The 25,307-nt window shown below is 36.1% G+C and overlaps 1 protein-coding gene across 2 annotated transcripts; it reads right to left on the minus strand.

Annotated features, from left to right (window-relative positions):
• Positions 1 to 4,605: 4,605 nt before the first annotated feature.
• Positions 4,606 to 24,938, minus strand: LOC126713594 (carboxypeptidase SOL1). 2 transcript variants are annotated; one of them, XM_050413377.1, is made up of 15 exons: positions 24,647 to 24,937; positions 24,307 to 24,382; positions 24,109 to 24,204; positions 23,935 to 23,965; positions 23,744 to 23,800; positions 22,969 to 23,064; positions 20,472 to 20,594; positions 19,528 to 19,632; positions 18,713 to 18,759; positions 7,950 to 8,075; positions 7,667 to 7,769; positions 7,022 to 7,084; positions 6,597 to 6,680; positions 5,556 to 5,619; positions 4,606 to 5,023 (listed from the first exon to the last, which is right to left on the minus strand). In XM_050413377.1, exons 1-15 carry the CDS (start codon positions 24,750 to 24,752, stop codon positions 4,713 to 4,715), a joined length of 1,488 nt encoding a protein of 495 aa, XP_050269334.1. In that variant the 5' UTR covers positions 24,753 to 24,937; the 3' UTR covers positions 4,606 to 4,712. The 2 variants fall into 2 exon arrangements, with proteins under 2 accessions (XP_050269334.1, XP_050269336.1); XM_050413379.1 differs by lacking the exon at positions 7,950 to 8,075 and having other exon boundaries at positions 24,647 to 24,938.
• Between the last annotated feature and the right edge of the window lie 369 nt (positions 24,939 to 25,307).

The raw sequence follows: 25,307 nt of genomic DNA on the forward strand, positions 1-25,307 counted from the left end.
GTGTTTTGGTCCCCTTCTTTAAGCCAATGCAGCTTAGAATGTTGCTGCCAAAGCTTTTCTTCCTTAATAAGAAGTTCTCTTAATTCAACCTTCAGAACACGCAACCGGTCCCCATTTCCACTTCTTACCGCTTCCCCTTCCGCTACTTTGATCTGTTTTTTTTTTTTCAGCAAGAGCCCGAGATATGTTACCAAAAGATGCCCTACTCCATTCTTTCAAATGCCTTTGACAATTATTCACGTTAGCCTCAACCACTGACATCGGATTAGAAGAGAAAAAAGGGCTCTCCCAAGCTGCTTCCACCGTAGAACGACACGACTCATCATTCAACCAAACTTGTTCAAACCTCCAAGGTCTTTGATTTCGGATTGGCCACCCTTCCATATGAATACTTAAGGGTTTATGATCCGAGAAAACTGTATCAAGATGAGTTACTGAGTAGCCTGGAAACATAGAAATCCATTCCTGATTAGCTACGGCTCTGTCAAGACGCTCCCATACCGTAACACCACCTATCAATCTTTTACACCAAGTGAATTTTTGACCACTAAAACCCAAGTTGGCAAAACCACATTCATCTAATGTTTCACGGAAATCCCGCATCTGCGCCTCCGGTCTTGCTCTACCACCTTTCTTTTCATGATACCTTAAAATCTCGTTGAAATCACCAGCACAAAGCCAAGGCAAAGAAAAGCTTCGGTTCAGATTTTTTAGAATAGTCCAAGAATCATGGTGCTTGAGGGTCTCGGGGTTACCGTAGAAACCCGTAAATCTCCAAGAATTTTCCTTACCTGAATTAATCACTGCATCAATATGGTTGAGTGAAGAAGAAACCACATTAACATCAATATCAGACCTCCACAGAAGAGCAAGTCCGCCCCCCTGATTTATTTTTGAAACAACAAACTTCTGATCACAAACAAAATTCTACAAAAGAGACTTTAGCCTATCTTCAACCAGCCATGTCTCGGCCAAGAACACAACCGCAAGATCTTATGCCCAGACAAAATTCCCAAGCTCTCGAATTGTCTGTGGGTTCCCAAGCCCACGACAATTCCAAACTAGGACACTCATGGCTCCTGGCAGGACTGAATATCAGTCTCTGCCAATAGAAAAGTACTTCCTGACTTCACCTGAGAAACCAATCGTCTTTTACTAGGTAACTTATTAGAATCATGGAGTAGAGAAGAAGGTCGTTTTGAGGAAGAGTGTGTAACTTGAGAGGAAGCAGCCTCATGATTTGGACGAGGAATTCTTTTCCAGGTACATGAGTGTGGTATAGAGACATCGGTCAGGATAGGGACCTCAGTTAGCGTAGAATTCTATAACTGAATGAAGGCAGGCTGCTTAAGTGAGTCACGTGCTTGGGGCATGGGGGATGGAGCAGCACGAACTGTATGGCTGCATGGAGAAGCCTTCACTACATTGACGTGGCCAGGGGAATCAAATTTGAAAATCTCCGTATCAATCTCCTTAAGTGTTTCCGAAAATACATCCCTGGCATTACTCGGATTCTGATCCGTTGGGATTACCAAATCTGGCTGGGATATTGCCTCCAAAATATTAGGAGTAGATTTATGAAGTTCAACGTGCGTAACTCCTTCCATGCCAGCAGGGGAATTTGAAGTTGAAATAGAAACGAACACTGCATTAATGAGCTCCTCATATTGCGCCTTTCCCTTAACAGAATGCTCCGCCGGCGCCTCTGAATTTACACCCTCCTCCACCGCCGCTACAACCACCGGAGACTGTGACAAATTATTCTACTTCGAGAATCGGTTCTCATAATACCCCAGAACGTAGATAACATCTTTCCCAGCAAAGGTGTATGGAGCGGCTCTTAAGCATGGCCCAAATTTTTGATTTTCAACCTTGAGAGTACCCTTACTGTTAATCCATAAATCACAATTTTTGTCGTCATGGCTTAGACGACCACACCAGTAACACAAATTCGGAAGGCGCTCATACTTGAAAGAAACCCAAGACTTACCCCCTCCTTCAAGAGCAATAACACGACCCCGACACAGCGGTAAGTTTAAATCAAGAGTCACTCGAACCCTTATGAACTGACCCCCATCATCATCAACTGCCCCAAAGGATTTTTGCACTTCACCAATAATATCACATAAACATTCAGCCATATGCTTCGTCATGTACTTGTAGGGGATGTCATGGACCTGCACCCAAAACGTAACCTTATTAAAGATTAATTCACGAGGCTGGGATTCACCATCATACCTTCGAATAACAACTAGGTATTTGTCGAAACTCCAAGGCTGATTTTTGATAATACGGTCCACATCAGGGAGGTTGTCGAAGACAAAAAGGCACTTGTGATCTCCAATACGCCTAATCTTGAAGCCGTTTGTCGATCTCCACAACTACTTGAACGTTCTAGCCACCGCCTCCATTATCAAGAAACGTGGAGTAAGAAATTTGGCAGCCAACATATACTCCCCTGTACGATGATCAGCCCGCATAGTGTACCCAGATTGTTCTTTTTCGGACAAAGACAGGTTATCCCAAATGGCTGCTAGATCTTCCATAACGAGGAATGAGTTGGAAAAAAACAATGAAGAAAAGAACTGTTTCCCAATACCCCAGAAAAAAAACACCCACTAGTCTCGAAACACCAGTAGTGACCCAAGAAAGGAGACAAAGAGAAGTCAAGAAAAAGCAGCACAACAAGATAAAACAAAGGAATAAAACAAAACACTCCTTACTACCGTAAGGGACAAAAACTCTTCTACTGCCTAGAGGGAGAATGGGGGACCATCCTTCCAGAGAGACAGAGAGACTCAATAATTGTGTGATTTTGGTATTGAATATGTAAAATTTGATACATTTTTCTATTTTGCATTGATTGATGCAAATGCTCTTACACAACCATTGTTACAAGCTTGCAGCAGTGACTTTGGATAAGAATAAATAAGTAGAAGTTTGAATTAAAGATTAGGAATGATACATGTATTAGGGGCAGTTTAGGAATTGTCTAGTAAGTCATCCCTATAATGTAGGAGGCGATAAGTGTAGATAGCTTGTTGTCAAAAATAAAATTTTGAACACTCTGACCCTATTTTTTTAAAGCACAATTGAAATAACCTTGAATATTATCCTATTACCAATATACTGGCATTTTTAAACAATGAAAAATGCCCAACAAGAAGCCAATTTGATCTAAAAAATTTAAAATAAAAATTAGTGGATGAATTTGAATGTGCTTTTAATTTGTTATTTGTTGAGTGGAGACTAGGGCGTGAGATAGGCCGAGAGTGATTGAGTGAAGACAAAAGCAAATGTTAATACAACAAAAAATTTCTTAGTGTCCAACCTATCAGAGTTTTTGCTAATGCTAAAAGTACAGTAAATAAGATAAAAGCTAAAAAAAAATAAGTAAAGACTCAATGGGACCTACAAATAGTAGGAAAAAACAAAGTAACAAGCTAGTTTATAATCAAGACTCAAATGCACACTTAATTCAATTACAAAGAACAATAATTGTCAAAGTTGAGTTGAGAGTAAAGACAAACTAATAGATAAAAGAATTCTAATCAATAATAATTAAAGTTCACTTAACAACAATAATAATGAATATGTTTATTGTATTTAGAAACAATAGATGATTTCCAAGATTTCATCTCAATAAGAATGATTAGTATGTTCATTATATTATGAAACAATATTCCAAATGAACTAATAGTTTATTCATAAACTATTAGTTTATCTTTTATTCAAAAACCACAAATTTATAATAAGAAAACTTTATAAATCATAAGATTCTTCTCCTATCCAAGATTCGTCTCTTTTTTGACCCCCTAAAAATAATATCTAACAATCGTATATTTTCTTTTAAAAGGCATAACATATTAATGAAAGTTTAAGCGGAAATTTATCCTAAATTCTCTTTTTCATTCCTCATTCAAGAGAGATCATATGTTGTCTTTTTCATTTCTCATTCAAGAGAGTGGTTATCTCAAATGCAACTAACAACCCTTCGTTTAATTCTATAAACAGTAGGTTCTATCAACTTTCTTCTTCCTAATTTCTTGAGTATAAATGAGTAATACACACTCTTGCACGTAACCGTAAACACAAGCAAATTTCGTGTTTGTACGGTTGTGTGCAAAAGTGTGTGTAACAACAATTACCCAAATAAGAAAATATACTGCTTTCTTCATCAAAATGATGTAATGGGTCATCTCATAGCTGTGCCCATATGTGAAACTTCTGCAGCATACACTAGAATGTTTGAGAGTGCTGGGACATGATAAAATCTTTTTTAACACATTTTCAGCCGTTTCGGCAGAGATCAGGCCACCAAATTTATTGCTGGTTTTTTCTCACCTATGTAGAATATTAAACCAATTAAGTTATGCCACTTTAATAGGGTGAAACGAAATGAAAAAATGAGTTAACATGGACAAGAAAATGTTCATTTTCCGATCATTTAGAAACAAACAAATAAATGATTCACTTGTCTGCTCTTACCAACATAATGATAGTCTTGTAGAAGAGCTTGGCCAGAAGCTTTTTAACTCTTCTAATTAGCAACACAAATAATACTTGGTTATATACAAGAAATACAAAGCATATTACAGTATAAACTAGCAGCAACCAAGCAATAGATGCCATTTTCGAAAAAGAAATTTTAATTTTTTTTATGAGGTAAAATATACATAAAGCTTTCACAAAAGTAATAAAGTTAAAGAGCATCATACCCCAGCTAGCCTTTTTGGCCCTACTACTTGTCTATGTTTTGAAAGGTTACTTTTCATTCTCCTATGAAATAAAAAGCAAAGAAACCCTACAATAATCAAAATAAAACAAACTTCCAAATGGCCCCCCAAAAGAAAATCAACAAATTCGAGCCTGATTGTATTGCCACAGTCACATTCACAGCCACTTCGTAAAAGATTCCCCTTCAGTGTGACTTCTGCGTCAAGAACAAAATCTAATGTCATTGCAGCTTCATCCAACCAGATACACGTACTTCTCAATTTGTATCCTGGCATGGCCGCCATAACTGCAGTCAAAGTCATATCAAGATCAGAAACCAGATACATATCTTAAAACAAAAGCAACATAAGACAAGTGCTGTAGAGCAAGGTGGCCACTAATTGTTTTTCCGATGAATGTTTCAGGTGTATTACATTTTAAAAAAATGGCCTTTGGAGTTAAGATGTGTATCTCAGTCCCTCATACATGATGCCATTTTTTTACAACTTCTCTTGTCAGATAGTTTTTGAAGGAGATAACAAGACCATAACATGCTTGAACACACAAAATTCATCAAAAGTTAGCAATTTTCCATTTTTCTAATGGACTTCAATATTTTAAAGTTTCCATCTGGATTGTAAGCTCTATCTTTAAAAAATAGCTCATTTCATGATGAATCCTACAAAATGTATTAGTGAGGCATATATAGTGCGGCTTAGTAATAAAGTTTTGTGCTATGAATGCATGAGTGGGTAAAGAGTACATATGTTGAGCTATTTCCTAAATTACCAATATGCATCCCAAGGAACTTCAAAGCATGCTAATCATAGGAAAAATACCTTCATACCGCCCTCTTGGGGCAAGCAAGCGATGGTAATCAGCAAAAGTTTTGCCTGATTTGACCTGTCAATAAAGTTTAGAAGACACCAAAGCACATGTTATGAAAGAGAAGAACAACTCAACCACCACTTTCTCAAGTAATGCCTAAAAGTTTAGAATTACGTAATGATCAAGCAACAAGAAGCCAATATTATTTTTATGTCAGTGGGAATTAGGTAATTTTCTAGTTTCTGGACATGGGTCCATTGGCCATTGGATCTTATTTTGGGATTTGATTATATTACTGGGTTTTATTTGTGAGTTTAGTTATTAAGCTTGGGTTTAATTATCAAAGCCCAAGGAGCCCAAGTCCTATCAGGGTTATGTTCTGACCTGCGAAGTTTGACTGAATAATGGAGAGGATCAAGCTAAGGATTGTATGGAGAAACTAAGTACTAGAGTCATGTAACTACTGCTGGTTGTTGGATGGGATTTTCTAATCATTATTGTTATTTGAATTCCTTAGACTTCGGTTAGTATAGAGTTATCTCAATAACATTTCCTAGTTTCTAGGAATGCTAAGCATTATCAGTTAGTTTATTTCAGATGCATTTGTTATTATCATTTCAGATCATTAGAGCTGTATTTAAGCAAGAGAATGAATAATAAAAAAAGACAGCAGAAATATAACCCAAAACCCAGGAGGCTGGTCACCTAGAATGAGACGAACTATATATCTCACATTGAATATAACCCAGTTGATAATATGTATTCTAAATTTTAAGTTGCTATGAAACTTTGTTTGAAGTTTGTGTGATGCAACCTTCTCTGAGGTGTGATGCTGAGGAAAGCCTAGGTGTGATACTTAGGAAATCTGAGTGTGATGCCTAGAGAGTTCATCTTTTGTTCTTCTTTGTCCTTAAACTTCCAGTAAGAAACCCAATGCCTATAAGAAACTATATGCACAAATGAATTTCAATGCATGAACTTATAAACTAAAAAAACAGCAACAAGATTGCATAAACAGAATCAATTATGAGTATGCATGGTTGTAAACATACCGATTGATTCATTCCCTTCACTGTAATAAAACCAGGCAGTGGCCTTCCCCCATCTGATGAAAAGATTCTTCCATGTACTCCTGTCTAAAGAGTAAAGAGTATAACTCATATTGGAAAACGATTTCATGCACCATGTGAAATCAACACAAAATATATATATATATATATATATATAAATATATATGTATATATATGGCATAACTAAAGTAAGTTTCTAATGGTTATCCTAAATGTGTCACATAAGAGTATAAGATCTAGGACTAAGACAAAAGATTTTGACAAGTAAAACATATCTGCTTATGAATTAGATTCGCATATATAATGGAATGTGCACCATGATCATTATTGTGCCAGATAGTCTACTATAGAAACTGCAAGATCGTTATATGAGAAAAGAGTTAGCAGTCAAACAAACCATAACATACCTTCACAAGGCTCGCAACAAGATTAAGCATGCTCATTTTGTTGTATTCCCAAAGAGTAGGAAGCTGCATATTAACATAAGGCAATGAAGAGAACACAATTAGCAACTAAATAATAGCAAGACATCAAAAGGAAAGTGAAAGGTAGAAGTTAGAGGAAAGTTCATTTTTGACCCTGAAAGTTTGGAGTTGTTTTCATTTTGGCCCTTTACATTTCAAATTTTTTTTATTTTGACTGTGTAGGTTTGATTCCGTTTCTGTATTGAATTTGTTATCCATTTTTGTTAGTATTCTGACTATTAAGTTCCCTTAATACTTAACCATTCCATGAAATACTATTACTAAAATGTTGTGGAATGCAGGAATTTCATTGTTGTAGGCAGAAAACATATTATGGACAGTTAGATTACTAACAAAAATTAAACCATATAATAGTTGATAGGGACCTCCATTGATAAGTTACTACTTTAAAGATCACCTTATCATACATACAGTAACAGGACTACCAAGTTCTAATCATAGACTACTCCAATTCCTCCTCTCCCAAAGGAAAAAAAGACTTTTAGGAGTTAAAAGAATCATCAATAGTACCATGCAAGTTTTACACTAGTAAGAATGAAGATATTGACAACTAAACTGAGATCTAACCTCAGTAGCAGAAGGCCATTTGTTATCACTTATCTCCAAGGTCAATTCAAAACAACCATAATGTATATAATTCCAGTCTTGCATGCCACCATATATAGGGTACCTGCAACAAATATCTTGTGAAACAACTGTGAAAAATCTATTATAAGAAAAAAAGACCAGCATTTCTGAAAAGTTATCAGATGACTACAGAAGCAGAAATGAAGAATGCCTTGAACAATTGTGATGCAAATGTACTTCTTTAGTTAAAAACTTTCATCAGCATCACTTTTATGCTGCATACCAAGATGCTCCATTCGTAATTCCTCCTCGAAATTCCTTGCTCAGAGACATGTTATAGTGAGACTGACTATATATACTTGCCATGAACCGGAATGTTTCATCATCAGGACATCCAAAGTAATTTGTCCTGAAATTGATTCACATCAACAGACAAAGCTAAGTTTGAAAGGAAAATCTAAATTGACAAAAATCTTCGGCAATGAATAAACAGAATGTGTCCTGTGATAAAATTACAAACTCAATTTTTCTGGACATCCTTTTATTTAGTTCTTAAAGCTAAGAGATGCTAACAGTGATTCATAAAAGAAAATACCAATGCTCTGACACCTAGAGTTTAGGTTGCCATGACAAGTTGGACACTAGAACAAGCATCAATTAAGCCAAAATCACAGAGTGTTGAGGATATGAGACTTGAAATTCCCTTTGCCATCATATGGAAAAATTAAGTGAGAGCAACAAAACTAACCATACAATAAACTTAGACTGAACCCAAATGACAACCATGATATAACAGAACACTGAGAAACCGGATGATCATGAAATACCTAAACTATGAATATAAAATTATGCAAGTTTGCATATCCATAGATAACTTTTGAAGTACACCTTTTGTCCTGAAATTTGGTCTATGTTTGATTTTCATTCCCAAAATTTTAAAAGTAATCATCTCGTTCCTGAAAATTGTAAATGATATTTGATCCTTCAGGCCATCTGTGGTTAAATTTATGTCAGGCTTAGCTTTATAGCGTGTTTAGTCAGAACTTAATCTGACACGTACATAATTTCTTTAACAGCAAATGGACAAGTAGACAAAATTGATACCTTTTAAATTTTTCAGAAACAATGCTGTAACTTCTTAAATTTGGGGGACAAAAATCAAACTAGGACCAAATTTCGAGAAAAATTATATTTCAGCCATAATTATTTAAAGGAAATCAAAAGATATTTATGAAACTAATTTCAAAATAAGCTGAATGGGTTTGACAAAGTAACGACTACACTTGGTAGCACATTCCATATAGTGATAAGATTATGACCTTACATACTTGGTAGACTCACCCTTATTAAAAGTACATTATCTAACTTGCCTACCTATTTCCTCTCTTTATTCCCTATTCCTGTTGATGTGGCTAATCGGATTGAACAGCTTCGGCAAAATTTCTTATTGGACAAGTTAGGGGATGAGCCTAAATTTCATGTGGTGAATTGGGCTAAAGTTTGTGATCCTCTTCCCTCTGGTGGTTTGGCTATTAGGAGTTTGAGGCGTTTTAATGAAGCACTACTAGGGAAGTGGTTGTGGAGGCTTGGGCTTGAGAGGGATGCATTATGGAGGAGAGTGAAAGAAGTGAAATATGGTTGTGACTTGTGAATGGGGCAGGGTGGGGGTTGTTCTAACTCTATGTCTGGTCCTTTTAGGGTGAGTTTGTGGAAGTACATTAGATGTGGCTATCTACTTTGTCAAGTTATCTTTAGTTTGTGTTAGGTTCTAAAGACTTAGGAACTTATGTATTTAGAACTCTAATATGTATTGTTGGCAAACCATGATCAAAACAAAATGTTTAGTTGTGTTTAGACTTGCTCAAAGTTGTGTCATTTATGTAAAGTTGGATTTAAGTTGATGCAAATTTAATAGTGGATTTCGGCCTGGTTCAATCGATCGAAACTTAGGCTCGATCAATCGAAATTCGAGAAGAATGCGTTTTTCAGCAGAATTCCAACTCAGCCCTAGTTCATTTAAAATGTTTAGGGTTTTGTGTTTTTGCCCTAGGTATATAAGGCAAACCCTACCTACATTTTAGTATTGCTCATATTGCTATTTCTATAAATCTCTTGTGAGATCTGTGAGGAGCTTTCCTTTACACAAACTTAGGATTATCAAGAATGAGATTCGTTCAAGAACTTGATGATCATTTAGTTGCTGCCATAAGAACTTAAAGAAACACAAGTGGGTGTGTTTGTACTTGCTGGAGAATCCAAGAAAGATGGGAGTCCGTGGTCTCGGAGCTTGCACGTGGTCGTATCAGTAAGTTTCTACTGGTGGGTAGCAATAGAATGTTAGTGGTTTAAGTCCTATTGTAAAACTTCAATTCTTTCATAGTGGATTCAGGTTTACCTTGAGGATAGCTAAGTTAAATCCTCCCCGGGTTTTTACCGATTAGGTTTCCTAGGTGATCATATCATTGTGTTATTTATCTTTCCGCTACTATGCATGATATGATTGTTTGATTGTGATAACCTAGATTTGAAATTTGGACTAAGTAATAACTTGGATAATTACCTAGGTTAATCCAATTGTGTTTTTAAGGGATCTAAAAACTATCAATTTGAGTTTAGGTATGGATCAAGAGTAACGTTCTGGCAGGATCAATGGTGAGGGGATGATTCTCTTGTCATGTACTTTCCTTAGTTATTCAAAATTTGCCATGAGGAGGTTAGTGTGCTAGATCTTATGCAATTCACTAATGGGCCACTGGGATGTCAATTTCATAAGAGATGTGCAAGGTTGGGAGTTGAAGTCTTTGTCAAATTTCATGGATGTAATTTATGGTGCATCAATAAAAGGAAGGAGGATAAACTGTGCTGGACCACAAACACGGGATTTACAGTGAGCAGTTATTACAGGGTTCTAATTGGTAATGGTGATCTTTCTCCCCCTTGGAAGTGCATATGGAAATCACAAATTCTTTCTAGGGTTGCTTTCTTTGTCTAGACTGCAGCTTTTGGGAAAATCTTGACAATTGATAGTTTACGGAAAAAGAACGTGTGGCTTTTGGATTTGTATTATACGTGAAAATGCAATGGGTAATCAGTAGATCATCTCTTACTTCACTATCCTATTGTTATAGATTTATGCACTATGGTGTTGGGTTGGCTTTATTTGGAGTTTGTTGGGTGATGCCAAAGACTGTTGTTGAGTTGTTTGGCCAGGTCATTTTCAACGTCATCGAAATAGTCATTTGTAGATGGCTGTAACGCATTGCTTGATGTTGTGTTTATGGAGGGAAAGGAACAACTGGAGCTTCAAGGACACAGAGAGAACTATGTTTGATATCAAATTATTTTTCTTTAGAACTTTGTTGGATTAGATGTCAGTTTTGCATAATCATAGTCAGTCTTTATGGTTTGTTAGTGATTTGATAGATTTATATTATTTGCGTGATTGATTGTGTTATGGATTAATATGGGGCTGTTTGGATTCATTTTTTTAGTCACTCAATTTTCATCACTCATCACTCATCACTTAAAATACCATGTTTGTTTCGCACTATCACTCACTTCCCATCACTCAATATTTTTCACACTATTTGTGGGCCCCATACCTGTCACCATTGCAACTTTTTTTTTTTTTTTTTCAGTACCCAAACTCACTGAATCCAGTGAAAAAAAAAAAAAAAAAAAAAAACGAATAGCCAACCCAAGAAAAGAACAAAAAAAAAAAAAAAAAAACCAAGGCCAACCCAAAAAAAAAAAAGTCAAAAGATGGTCAAAAGTTGCGGCTGTGGGTCCCCTTTGTGTGTTTAATTACAATATTGCCATTGAGTTATAAGTTTTGGAAACTGAAAACAACCAAAAGTTGTTTTCAGTTTCCATAACTCATAACTCAAAAATCAAAGAATTGAGTGATGGAAACAGAGTTATGGAAACAGAGTTATTGTTTGTCAAACAAACTTTTTGCTATGGATCCCACCATTTTTGAGTTATGAGTTATAGAAATAGAGAATTGAGTTATCAAAACTAGCAATCCAAACGGGCTCTATATATGTCAGGGGCATTTTTTTTTTTTTTTTTTTTTTGATAAGTAACGAAAATTTTATTAAAAAACGAAAAACAGCCAACCCGAGTACATTGGGAATGTACTATGGGGGCATAAATCAAAAACCAAGATTACAACGATCAAGTAAAACAAGAAGGAAAGAACAAGAAAAATGACAAAAGACCACACTCCAATCAAGGAGAGTGTGTAGAAAAAAAGACTTAATCTCTAACATAGAGCGTTCACATCCCTCAAAGCTTTTAGCATTCCTTTCGCGCCAAATACACCATAACAAGCAATGAGGCACAATTCTCCACAACTCTATATTTCTATGTCGTCCAAACTTACCCTGCCAAGATTCAAACAACCCAATAACCTTCTGAGGCATAACTTAATGAATTCCAAACAAACAAAACACCAACGACCATAACTCACAAGCAATGGGGCAATAAAGAAGAAGATGATCCACTGACTCCCCACAATTCTTGCACATATAACACCAATCAAGAACTAGCACACGTCGTTTGCGAAGGTTATCTGTTGTTAAAATCTTACCTAAGGAAGCAGACCATGAAAAGAAAGCTACCCTTGGAGGAACCTTCGATTTCCAAATCATCTTTCAAGGGAAGGACAAGATGGTAGGAGGGTAGAAGGAAAGATAGAATCCTCTAACCTCAAAACCTCTACTCCTTGCTGGCTTCCAACACACCCGATCCGGACCCAAACCCCGTACCATCAAAGAGTAGACCACATCCATAAACAGATCAAAGGATTCTTGTTCCCAATCTTGTGGAGGACAACGAAATTTGGCATCCCAATGAAACCTCCCACCAGACCAACACATAACCTCTGCCACTGAAGAATCCTTTGTTCTACTAATACAATAAAGTTCTGGAAAAGCCTCTTGGAGAGTATGATCTCCACACCACACATGCTTCCAAAACTTCACTCTAGTACCATCCCCCACATCATACAAAAGTAGTTTAGAAAAACTCATCCAACCACTCCTAATATATCTCCACAAACTAACACCATAAGCACTAGTCACCTTTTTTGTGCACCAACCACCCCAATCATTCCCATATTTCACCTCAATAACCCTCCTCCAAAGAGCATCGGTCTCCATGCCATACCTCCATAACCATTTTCCTAACAAAGCAGAATTAAAACTCCTCAATCGTTTAATACCCAACCCTCCAACCTGTAGCGGCTTACGAACCTGAGCCCAACTAACTAAATGTAATTTAGAGTCACCATTAATACCACTCCACAGAAAATCACGTTGTAACTTCTCCATACGATTTGCCACCTTCCCAGGTAAAGGCAACAGGGAAAGGAAGTATGTAGGTAAGGAGGAAAGAGTACTTTTGCTAAGAGTTACCTTATCCCCTTAGATAGATACAACCTCTTCCACCTTGCTAATCTCCTTTCCATCTTTTCCAAAATAGGATTCCAAATTGATAACTCCTTATATTTAGCTCCTAACGGTAACCCCAAATATCTCAATGGAAGAGATGATTGCCTACACCCCAACATCCCTACCAGAAACACTGGTTTTATTCACAACATGGTATCAGAGTGCTGCCATTAACCCCCACGACCACAACCCACCACGCCACTGCTGCCAGTGACCATATTCGTCAACAACCATCACCGATCTAAATTCCAACAACCGCTACCACCTAAGTTTCCCTTCCTGGAGGTGTCGCCTAGCTCCAACGACTGAGTTTGTGGTCTCGTGACACCGTATCATCGTCGCCTGACCGCAATTCAGTCACAGTTCTAGTCGTCCTCCTCCGGCAACACACGGTGGACATCAGCCATAGCTCTTACCCTCGTGCCGCTGCTGTTGGGATTTTAATCCGTATATCTCTCGTCTATTATGATTTTATAAGTATTGGGTTGGATTGTTGTGCCGGAACTTCTTTGTTAGGTGGATGTTTAGTGCTGGGCTGGTGTTTGTCGTTGTTGCTGCTATGGGATTTTGCTTGACTAGTGTTTATTAGTGTTACAGGTGCCCTGCATGATGTTGGTATTTGATTTGTTTAAATTGTAGAAGTTGACTTCTTTCCCAGGTCCACTTTTATTTGTTTACTGTTAGTTTTTTCTTCAACCCAACAATTATTTTTTTTGTCTCCAGACATGTTATCTATTACTTCTATTCGTCTTGATGGAAGTAATTATGCTCAATGGGCCCAAGCTGTTGATTGTTGAAGTTTATTTTCTTGGTAGGAAGAAGTTTAATTATGTGACAGAGGACCCGCTTGCATCCACTGACTCTAAGTATGCTGATTGGAGGGCAGAGTGATGTAGGACAAATTAGGGATTTGTCTACGTTTAGTTGTGGTGGGTTTAAGATCAGGAAAGAAAAAGAATTAGAGAGAAGTTAGGAAGAATTAGAGAGATTTTAGGGCTGTTTAGGGGCTGTGTAAACAGTACCAGTGAACAGTAAACTTAGAAAGAAAGAAGAGAGAGAGAAGAGAGAAGGAGAAAGAAACAACAAAGGTCAACATACCTATTGCTCAAAACACTCAATTTTATTAATCAACAAATTCTACTTTTAGTACATTGAGCACAATATACATAAAGACTCTTACTTGTACTAGAAGATTCTAGACTCAAGAAAATTACCAAAATACCCTTTCAGATTTGCTCTTGAATATAAGATTGATCATAACTAATAAAATAAAAAACCCAAATTAAAAACTGTTTTAACCATAAAAGACTCATACTTAGACCATTAAAAGGACATGACTTTCACTTCAATTGGACTTCACACAAGGACTCAATAAAATAATTCTTGAGTAGGCGAATTTACAAAGTAATAGTATATTAAAATTCCATAACTCCATCACAGAGGATGCACAAATTAGGAGTTGTTTGTGGAATAGCATGGAATCTAAGATCAATTGTAGTTTGGTTTACTTACCAACTGCTAAACTTATTTGGGAACAGGCCAAGGAGTTGTACTTTGGTGTCAACAATTTGAAGCGAATATATGATCTTCACCAAGCTTATTTCTCCTTGACTCTCAATGATGTGTCTTTGGAAGACTATTATAACAAGTTTAAGGGTATATGTGAAGAACTCAATATTTACCAACCCATCTCATCTAATTTTAAAACTATGAAGAAACAATGAGATTATATGCATGTTGCTCGCTTCCTCTTTGGCTTACCTCCAACCTTTAAATCAATGAAATCACAACTTTTTGGCTAGTAAAGACATCCCTTCATTGAGTCAAGTTTTTGGTAGGCTTAGACAAGCTACATTATCTGATTCTAGTACTACTGCTCCTACTGTACCTTCTAGTGATACATCTGCTTTTGCCACCTCTATGGGGAGTGGTAGAGGTGGCCGTGGAGGCCGTGGCCATTGGAGTAGAGGTCATGGGTAAGGGGGAGGGGGTCATGGTAGAGGGCATGCCCCTCGTAAATGCACTTATTGTCATGGAGAGAATCATATAGTGGACTTCTATTGGTAATTATATGTTGAGAGATATATCGTAAATCCTCGGCACATCAAGCTAGTCTTCAAGTTGAAGAACTGACTTCACAATCACTTCCACCAACATCAAGAGTAGTCTTCATCCTTGAGGAAGAGTATAAGCGCCTCGTGTCTATGCATTCTAATTCTGTTAGTTCCAACTCCACTGCTACTTTGGCTCAGCAAGGTACTTTCACTGCCTATCTTGCCACTAAAGAACCTTAGGTCATTGACTCAAGTGCTACTGATCATATGATAGGTACCTCAGGTTTACTTTTTGACCTTGCACACTCTAGTAGTCTTCCCAAAGTTACTTTGGCAGATGGCTTGGCCACTACAGTTTCTGGTTTTGGCACTGCTAATCTCAATTCTAATCTTTCCCTATCTTTACTCTTATATATTCCTGTCTTTCAGTTTAATCTTTTGTCAATTAGTAAACTTACTAAACTTCTAAATTGTGCAGCAATTTTTTTATCCACTCATTGTATCTTTCAGGATCTCAAGATGGGGAAGATTATTGGTGGAGGGCATGAAGCTAGTGGACTTTACTACTTGGATTGGTGTGGTTCTTCAAGATTAGTGGCTTCTCACTTGTCTATCTCACCTATTCAGCATCATTGTCATCTTGGTCATCCCTCTCTCAAGAATTTGAAGTTGGTTAGTCCCATCATGTTGTCCAGTTGACTCCTTACAATGTTAAGCTTGTCAATTGAGTAAGCACCATAGGGTGCCTTTTGTCTCTAGGCATGAGAGCCATCTCAGTAGTGCTTTTCATTTAGTTCATTATGATATTTGGGGTCCAATAAACTCTCCTTCATTGTTGGGATTTACGTATTTTGTCATTTTTGTGGATGATTATTCTATGAAAGAAAGGTTTGAATTGTTCTCAATTTTCAAATCATTTGTTATGGAAATAAAGACTCAATTTAATGCTTCACTTCGTATTTTTTGATCTGATAATGCTCATGAATATTTTCATACATCTTTGTCTCAATTTTTTTATGATCATGGTATAATTCACCAATCTTCCTATGCTCATGCTCCACAACAAAATGGAGTTGTTGACGCAAATTGCGCCATTTGTTAGAGGTTACCGCTTACCAATGCTCTTTTGTTTCAAATGAGTGTTCCCAAATCATATTGCGGTGATGCTGTGATCAGATCCCCTAAAATGTACTATCTCCTAATGCACCTTCATTTTCCTTACCTCCTAAAATTTTTGGATGTGTGCTATGCTCATCTCTTAGGTATAGGGGGTGATAAACTTGATCCTCAATCAATTAAATATGTTTTTCTTGGGTATTCTTGTACTCAAAAGGGATACCAGAGTTATTCGCCTACTCTTCGTCATTGTTTCATTAGTGCTGATGTCACCTTTCATTAGTCTCTAACCATATTTTTCTCCTTCACCTAGTGATGCCAGTTCTCTCCATTGTCTTCCTCGCTTGCCCCTAGTGTCTCTTGCTCCTACTATTTCTCCTCCTCGAAAACCGCTCCAGGTGTATTGTCATCGGCAACAATGTCTGGTTGAGACTTCTTCCCTACCTAGTGATTCACCTCCTGATCTTGACTCTCTTCCCATTTCTTTGCAAAGGTAAGTGTACTTGTACCTCTCATCCTACTTCCCAGTTTGTCTCTTATAGCCACTTATCTCTAGCACTCTGTGCTTTTACCTAGTCTCTGTCCTTTGTTGTTGTTCCTAAGTCTGTACAAGAGACACTATCCATTCCTAGTTGGAAGGCTGCTATGGATGAAAAAATGTCTGCCTTGTCCAAAATGCCACTTGGTCTATAGTTCCTTCGCCTCCAAGGAAAACTACTGTTGGTTGTCATTGGGTGCTTACTATGAAGTACTTACCTAATTTTTCTATTGAGCGCTAGAAGGCTTGCTTGGTTGCTAAAGGGTATACCTAGACATTTGGTGTTGATTATGCAAAGACATTCTCTCCTATTGCTAAAATATCTTTAGTCCGGATTTTAATCTCCTTAACTACCAATCTGAGTTGACCACTATTTCAGTTAGATGTTAACATTGCGTTTTTAAATGGTGATATGAAGGAAGAGGTGTATATGGAGCAACCACCCGGGTTTGTTACTCAAGGGTAAATTTAGTGCAGTAGTGTTAAAGTTTAGCTTGCAACATTGCCAATCTGATCACTCTGTGTTCTCTCATACCTTGAAAAGCAGAAAGATTCTATTAATAGTGTATGTTGGTGATACTTAATCACTAGTGATGACAAGAAGGCCGTTGATGATTTGAAGACATACCTTCAAACTTCCTTTCAAACTAAGGATCTGTGCAAACTTCCTTACTTCTTAGGTATTGAGGTAGCACGATCTAAAGAAGGTATCAATTTATCACAAAGAAAGTATGTGTTGGATATTCCGGAAGAAACTGGCTTGTTAGGATCTAAACCAGTAGAGACCCCTATGGATCATAATGTCAAATTGTATGAAGATTAGGGGGAGCAATTATCTAATCCTGAGAGATATTGTCGTCTAGTTGGTAAGCTAAATTATCTCACAATTACTCGCCTAGCTATATCATTTGCAGTTAGTGTTTTGAGCCAGTACATGAAAGCTCCTTGTCTTCCACATTGGGAGGCAGCTATTCAAATTGTGAGATACCTTAAAGTACATCCAGGTCATGGTCTCTTGTATATAGCCAATGGTCACCTACTAGTAGAAGCTTTTACAAATGTAGATTGGGCAGGATCACCTTCAGACAGAAAATCCACTACTGGATATTGCACTTTTCTAGGAGGAAACATTATTACTTGGAAAAGTAAGAAACAAAGTGTTGTAGCCAGATCTAGTGCAGAGGCTGAGTATAGAGCCATGGCGCACACATGTTGTGAGCTTTATGTGGATTAAGCATTTACTTGAGGAATTAAAGTTTGATGTGAAGCTGCCTATGACCATGCATTGTGAAAATCAAGCAGTAATTCACATAACCTCCAATCCTATGTTCCAAGAGCGAACTAAGCATATTGAAGTAGATTGTCACATTACTCATAAGAAAGTAGAGGATGGTTTAATTGCTACTCCATATGTTTCTACGAGAGTCCAAATTGCTGATATGTTTACAAACTCGTTTGGATTTATTATGCAACAAACTGAGATTGTATGATATATACTCTCTAGTTTGAAGGGGGGTGTTATGGGTTAATATATATGTCAGGGGCATATTTGTAATATATATACATAATAGTTTCTGTTAGTGGGCTGACTTAAGTTACCCTAAACACTTGTTTTATTCACAACAGATTGAATGGTCCCCAACTGTATACTCCCTGTACACTTGGGCAACTCTATTTTTTTTTTTTTAATAGCAATAAAAATCGTATTACTTGTAAAAATTAAATTTTAAAAATAAAAATAAAAAAAGACTATGACCTTATATGGAAAAAAGAGCAACAATGAACTGGAAGGACAGAACAGTAGAACATGATAGCAGAGAGCAATTTCAAGTTACAAAGTATATATAATGCATTGGACAATTGATCCAGGATGTAAAATCATCACCTTTTATCCTGAGTGCCATCCCACGGATAATTTGCAACAAGTGCACCCTGTGAACAGAAGAAGACGCCCTTAAAAACTCATTTTTGTGTGTTCTATCTAAATACTCGTTAACTAAGAAAGAAAACACATCCTGTTTTGAACCAACGCCCATGAGACAACTTTATATCTTTGGAATCAGTATAATTGAATGAGTCAACCAGGTAATAGATGACAAAAATAAGTGGATTTTGATACAGGGAAAAAATGCATGTTCTATATTCAGTGATGTCATGAGAGTATGAGACCTTATCTTTTCTTTTCTGAAAGTCATTAAGATATCTTTCATTTTAAAGAGAGAGAAGAAAAATAAAAAAAGAAGTCAAAGAACTGACCGAACATTTCTGACAGTGGGGAGTATAATGCTGTGAATTTATACAGATGAAGCTAGTTTCAGTCTTCAGTGAAGTACTGTTTCCACCCGTTTTCAACTGGCTAAATCTATAATACTCTATGAGTAAGTCTTTGCTCATGTCTAAAAAATAAATAGAATTCAAACAAATAAAAATAAAAAGGAGCTGAAGGAGGCTGGGGGAAAGGTTGTTCATTGATAATAGAGATTCTGCTCAGCTTTCCAGAAGAGAAAAAACAAAACAAAAATATATTTAACAATGAAGGTGTAACACTGGCCAAAATTTTCAGTAAACACTTTTTGCTGCTAGGAAATTGAACATTAACACTCACCATAAAATCAACTTTGAGAAAGTATCCATATCAAATGGAAATAGTATGGATATGGTTTTTTGCAGTTAGTAACATGAGAAAATAAGAAGTATTACCCCATGCAAACTGGCAGATGCTGTAAATTGTACATCCCTCAACCAATTCATAATTGCTCTGGTTTCAGGTTGCCGCATATGCACGTCCTCATTCATAGGAAAGAACTGTGATTGCATGAAAATCAATGTCTTCCATTATTAAAACATCACCAAAATAGAAATGAAGAGTAACAGCATTATTTTCACATTATAATATTAAAAATATGCTTCTGAACATCCCCTCCTTTTAGTGATTTCAACCTTAAGATCTAAATTGAATCTGGACCAAAATATTTTGTTTCCAAGTTTTAAGTCGTCAATTACATTAGGTAATATTTAACAATCGAATATACACCCCAGTTGTCAATTATGACAACAAAAATGCATGTGAAAAGTCATAGTCTTAAATTTCAATATCAAGATATCAACTCTTGATCTGAAAAACTCCTTTTCTTGCTTGGGTGCAGTTCATGGTACTGTTAGCAACACCAGACAGCACCCTCTGCTTTGTTTCAGTTTCAAACTAGCCTCTGTTAACTAAGATTCCTAAAATCTAAAGCAATTTAGCAATCCTATCTTTATCCAAAGAACCTTAAATTTCAATGTATGGGGCTGTCCTACATCAAATAGCCTTATTAATAACTACATACTGGTAGTCAAATGGACTGAAATTAGATAGATAATAATCTAACAAAAATTTTGCATTTTATTTATCATTGAATGAATTTTCCCTTTCAATAATGTTATAGAAAACTACAATTCTACAAGTGAGGATTTGAATTCCAAATTCGAAAAGTCCCAATAACATACAACTTTATTGCAGTCCTGGATGATTTCTATGAAAAGTACAACATATCCTACAGTCTAGGACATAGTATCACGATTAAAATAGTGCCAACTCACGAATTTTAGATCCAGATTAAACAAGTGTGTCATATAAAAATACGATTTAACAAAAATTATACCTGATCAGGAAAATCTCGATTTAGATCAACATTGTTTGCATTACCACGCCTCCTAAGTGAAAAACCATCAGGATTCATGGTTGGTAGTATATGAAGGTGAACATTCTCTACAATCAATGTAGCCTGACCAAACCAATGGAATGTAAGAAAATATTTTATCACTGAATTACATAAAAATCAATATCCAAATTACAAATCATGCAAGATTATGTATGTCACAACTTGAGGATAGTGCTAGCAAACATATGCACCATACCCAAAAGGACCAAGCCACAATTAGGGCTCCTCATAATCGATTGTATCAACCTTATAAATACTCAATGTGGGACTCAGTTACGACTGATACGAGACTTGGTACACGCCCACAAAACACCTTCACAATCCAAGTCGACACATAAATCCATACAATTCGAGGTAAAATTTCCGCCACATTATGCTGCAATATTTCAAGCTACATGGTGTTTCCAAGTTGATTTTAATAACAATTGTCACAACACCAAGAAAGCACACTAGCTACTTCTACACTATGCCCCAAGAAAACTAGTCAAGTTGGAGGTCCCTCATGATCGCTTACACGACCCAAATCGATCTAGTACAAGTGATGTGGAACTCAACACATGCTCACACAATGCTATTAGTACAAATGCAATTCGATATCAAAATTGACGTCCTCGTCAAAGCCTGCATTATGTTGCAGTGCCTCTAAGCAACATGTTGTCACCAGGTTGACTATAATGTCATTGATCACAATTCAAGGAAAGCACTAGCCACATTTGTGGTATGCCACAAAATGAATAGTCAAGTTACAATTAGGGTTTCTTTTAATTGCTTATATAGCCTAGTTTGACCAAGTAACCACTCGAAGTGGGACTCAGCACACACCTACACAATCCTGACACCAAATCCATACAATCCAAGGTATTACAATGTAATTGGTGTATACATAAACGTAGAACAAGTTATGTTGGTTTATAACCAAAGAAGATTTGAGTTTACATGTACTCTTATTAAAGGATTCCCTATAATCAAAGGAATCAAACTCTTCTTTTTTAAGAGATTAGTTTCAAATCTTAAACTCTTCTTTTTTAAGACCCTTCTGGATTGGGTTGCAGTGTTAGGCTTTCATTCTTCTTTTTCAGTCCATGGCTTCATGGACTTTTGTACTTTATGCACTTGACTTGCTTTTGTCATCTGAGTGTTATGTTGGCTTATAACAAAGAAGATTTGAGTTTACATGTATTCTTCTTAAAGGATTTTCTATAATCAAAGGAATCAAACTCTTATTTTTTAAGAGATCAGTTTCAGATCTTAAACTCCTCTTTTTTAAGACTCTTCTGGATTGGGTTGCAATGTTAGGCTTTCTTCTTTTTTAGTTCATGGTTTCATGGACTTTCGTACTTTATGCACTTGACTTACTTTTGTCCCTGATGTATACTTCCTATGTACTCAAGTGACACCATTCTTCTTCTTTTTTAATATATTTTTATTACTTATCAAAAAAAAAAAATAATCAAAGTAATCAAACAAACAGCAAAAAAAGGTTTTAAAAAAGTAAAACACAAAATACAATCATGAGTAGCATAGAGATATGCGAAGTGGATAGAAATGATCTAATGAATACAAAATTAAAATACAATTGAATTTTTAGCAGAATTTCTTCTTTCTGTTAAGTATTAACCATGGATAAGGCTCAACCTGGTTAAATGATTAGTTCATGTTTCAAGGGACAAAATAAACTACAAGTTCTAATGCATTTGAGTGAGCAACTTGGGAGGAATTTAAGTCAATTACAAATCTCAAAGTTTCCTCTGTAAATTCCTCTTTTAAAATAATTTCTAAGAGTTGAATTATTTACTTTCAATTGTGTATTTTGGGAATTCACAAATCTGGCAACTTCATTGAAAAGTCTGTGTCTCCTTTCAATTCATCAAGCCTACCCATCATAAACTACTCACAAAGCAAGTATAAAGAGAGTGCTAAAAAAGCATGTAAACTGTAAAGTAACTACTGAAATGAAAAGCAGCCAGCAACTGGAAAATTAACCTAATCATATTTTTCACAAACTATGCACAAAGGTGACGGGTTTGAGTCCAGGAATCAACCTCTCTAAAAAAAAAATTTGGGGGTAAGACTGCCTACCATGATCTCTCCCAAATCCTTCAAAAATGAGAGCTTTGTGCATAGGATACAACCTTTATGCACAAAGCCAGTGCAAAAAGAATGGAGGAAAAAGAAGAAGGAAGCCAAAGAAACCCAAAGAATCATATACAACAACAAGCCTTGATCCCAAATTTTTGGGGTCAGCTATGAATCCTCAACATATTAGTTAGGATTGGCCACATGTATTCTTTTTATCTATTCTATTCTATCTGAAGTCATATTCTCTATTACATTAAAATTGTAAAATGATGGTTTCATAAAATTTGTCACATTAAAACAACCAAAGGGAGCAAGCAATAAATCTGCAATGTCACGGAAAATAAGGGGCAAAAAGTACCAAGGGATCCTTTAGATGATTATCACATATCCAATTTGCAAGAAACAATAGAAGCTCACGGCCCACAGGTTCATCCCCGTGCACATTTCCAATGTACTGCAATATCAAAAAAAACGGTCACCATGTTTCTCATACTATTATAGGTTCAAAAGTTTTATTAAAAAATAAAAGGTCATACTCAATGCATAAAGCTCCCACTTTTTTGCGGGGTGTAGAAGAGTTAAATGCATTCAAAGGGAACAGTAATGAAATGCTTTCAAATATGATATAAGAATCTCTCACTCTCTCTCTCTCTCTCTCTCTCTTGGATTTTTTTTTAGTTGTGGCATCCTACAGACATGAATATCCGCATCCCTATCACACAGCTCACTAATTAATCATAGTCTTATTCATCCAAAAAAGAAGAAGAAGAATTATAGATTTAACTCAACTATATACGCTATTATTTGTTGGGCAAGCATTCAAGGAACCAAAAAATTCTTATTTTTGCATCCTTATAATTTCCTGACAAATCAAGTAAATCAATTTGAAATACTTTCTTTTCTTTTTCGGTATATTGTGTCATTGCTATTCTAAAATTCAACCAAAAGCAGTGACTGAGACCTTCTCTTTACACCCAAACAGGTTCAAAAACACTTAGCTGTATGTGAAAAGCATAAGAAATCGAATATACGGCTGAAAGTTACAGCCTCAAAGATTGTCCCAATAGATCAATATTTAGTAAAGATAAGAATTGAGTCTGTTCATGTCCCAGCAGAAAAAACAGATGACTCACCTTAAATGCAGGTTCAGCCTCTTCTTCTCCAGGCTTGTCAGAAATTTCTATCACCCACTACAGCCAACAGAACAGACGAGACCCACCAAATACGGCAGTCATTTACAACCCAACAGAGGTTATTTAGAATTTGAAATCCAAAATAAAGACAATACAGAAAGAAATGGAACTAAGTTAAGTGAAATGATTACCAGTGGAACTCCCTTCACACTCTTCCCTATACTGATAACCCATTCCAAGAATCCCCCAAAGAGAGAAACAAATAACAAGTCAGCATTAGCACCAAAACAAACATTGTGTTTATTATTATACTAACTGTCTAAATTTAACAACAACAACAACAAAAAAGGGTGATACAAAATAACCTGTATATCCTAGAAATGTGACTACATCGTTGCGCAAACGCCTTGAGGGCCTTCTCTAGTTGAGAATTAGTCATGTAACCTCGAGCAATGTCAAGACTATGACATGACACAAATCCAACATTCAATTATTATTTTCTTAGGAAAACAAACTATATATAATATCCAAATAAGGAAAGTGTTACAAAATAAACAAACTACCTTAAATGTAACCGGTTCTCCTCAAACAAGTGCCGTGCAGTAGAACCCGAATTATAACTACTATTTTCAAAAATGCCTGTTAAAATCAAAGGTACAATAATTACAGTTATAAACTAAATAGTAATACAATTCTTATTTACCAAGAACCAAAGAAAAGAGCTTGCGATTCGTAAAGGTGAAGTGAAAAAGGAAAGTTTTTTTAAGTTGAGATTCTTAATTTTTGGAAAGTCAAAATTAACGAGGAATCTGAGATTCTCAGACGGCATTCCATTTCCTTTCCTACAGTTTCTCAGCAACCAAACAAAAGATTAGAGAGAGAGAGAGAGAGAGAGAGAGAGACCTGAAGAGAGAGAAGAGTGTTGTTGTTGACCGCCTCTGGCAAAGGTAGGGTGAAGAAAAGTGGAAAAGGTGAGAGAAAGGAAGACGAGAGAAAAGAGAAGTTCCATTTTTCTGTAGTGATGATGATTATTGATTTTGATCTTCTTCGCATTTGATGTGTTTGTTTATTTTTATATTCAGGTAGGTTTTTCGGTTTATATATTTATGAGTTATGATTAGAGTTTGAGAGAAAATGAGAGTTGAGAGGAGACTCGAAGAGTGAGTCAGCGAAGCGAGGAAGACGCCCACTGCATCTGATCCCACGTGAGAACGACGCCGCCCTAATATAACAACAAAGTTTAAAAATCAAATATAAAAAATTAGACTCGGTGCGTGCAACAATGCTCCTTTATTTTTTCTTTTTTTCTTTTTTAAGGTTAAAAGCATCTATGGTGCTATTTTTAAATTATTTAATATCATAAAAAGTTATTTTATCTATTTTATCTATTCATTTTATAAAATATCTATTATTATTGAATCTATTTTAGTTTTTAAAACAATAAAATAATATTAACATTTGAGCACGCGCGTGTTTTTTGGTATAGATTAATAATTTGCATTTATTATAATTTGGAATTTTTACTTTTTCTAATCATAAAAAAAAAAAACAAACAAAAAAAAAA

This window comes from Quercus robur, chromosome 2, assembly GCF_932294415.1.
Source record: "Quercus robur chromosome 2, dhQueRobu3.1, whole genome shotgun sequence".
Lineage (NCBI taxonomy): Eukaryota > Viridiplantae > Streptophyta > Magnoliopsida > Fagales > Fagaceae > Quercus > Quercus robur.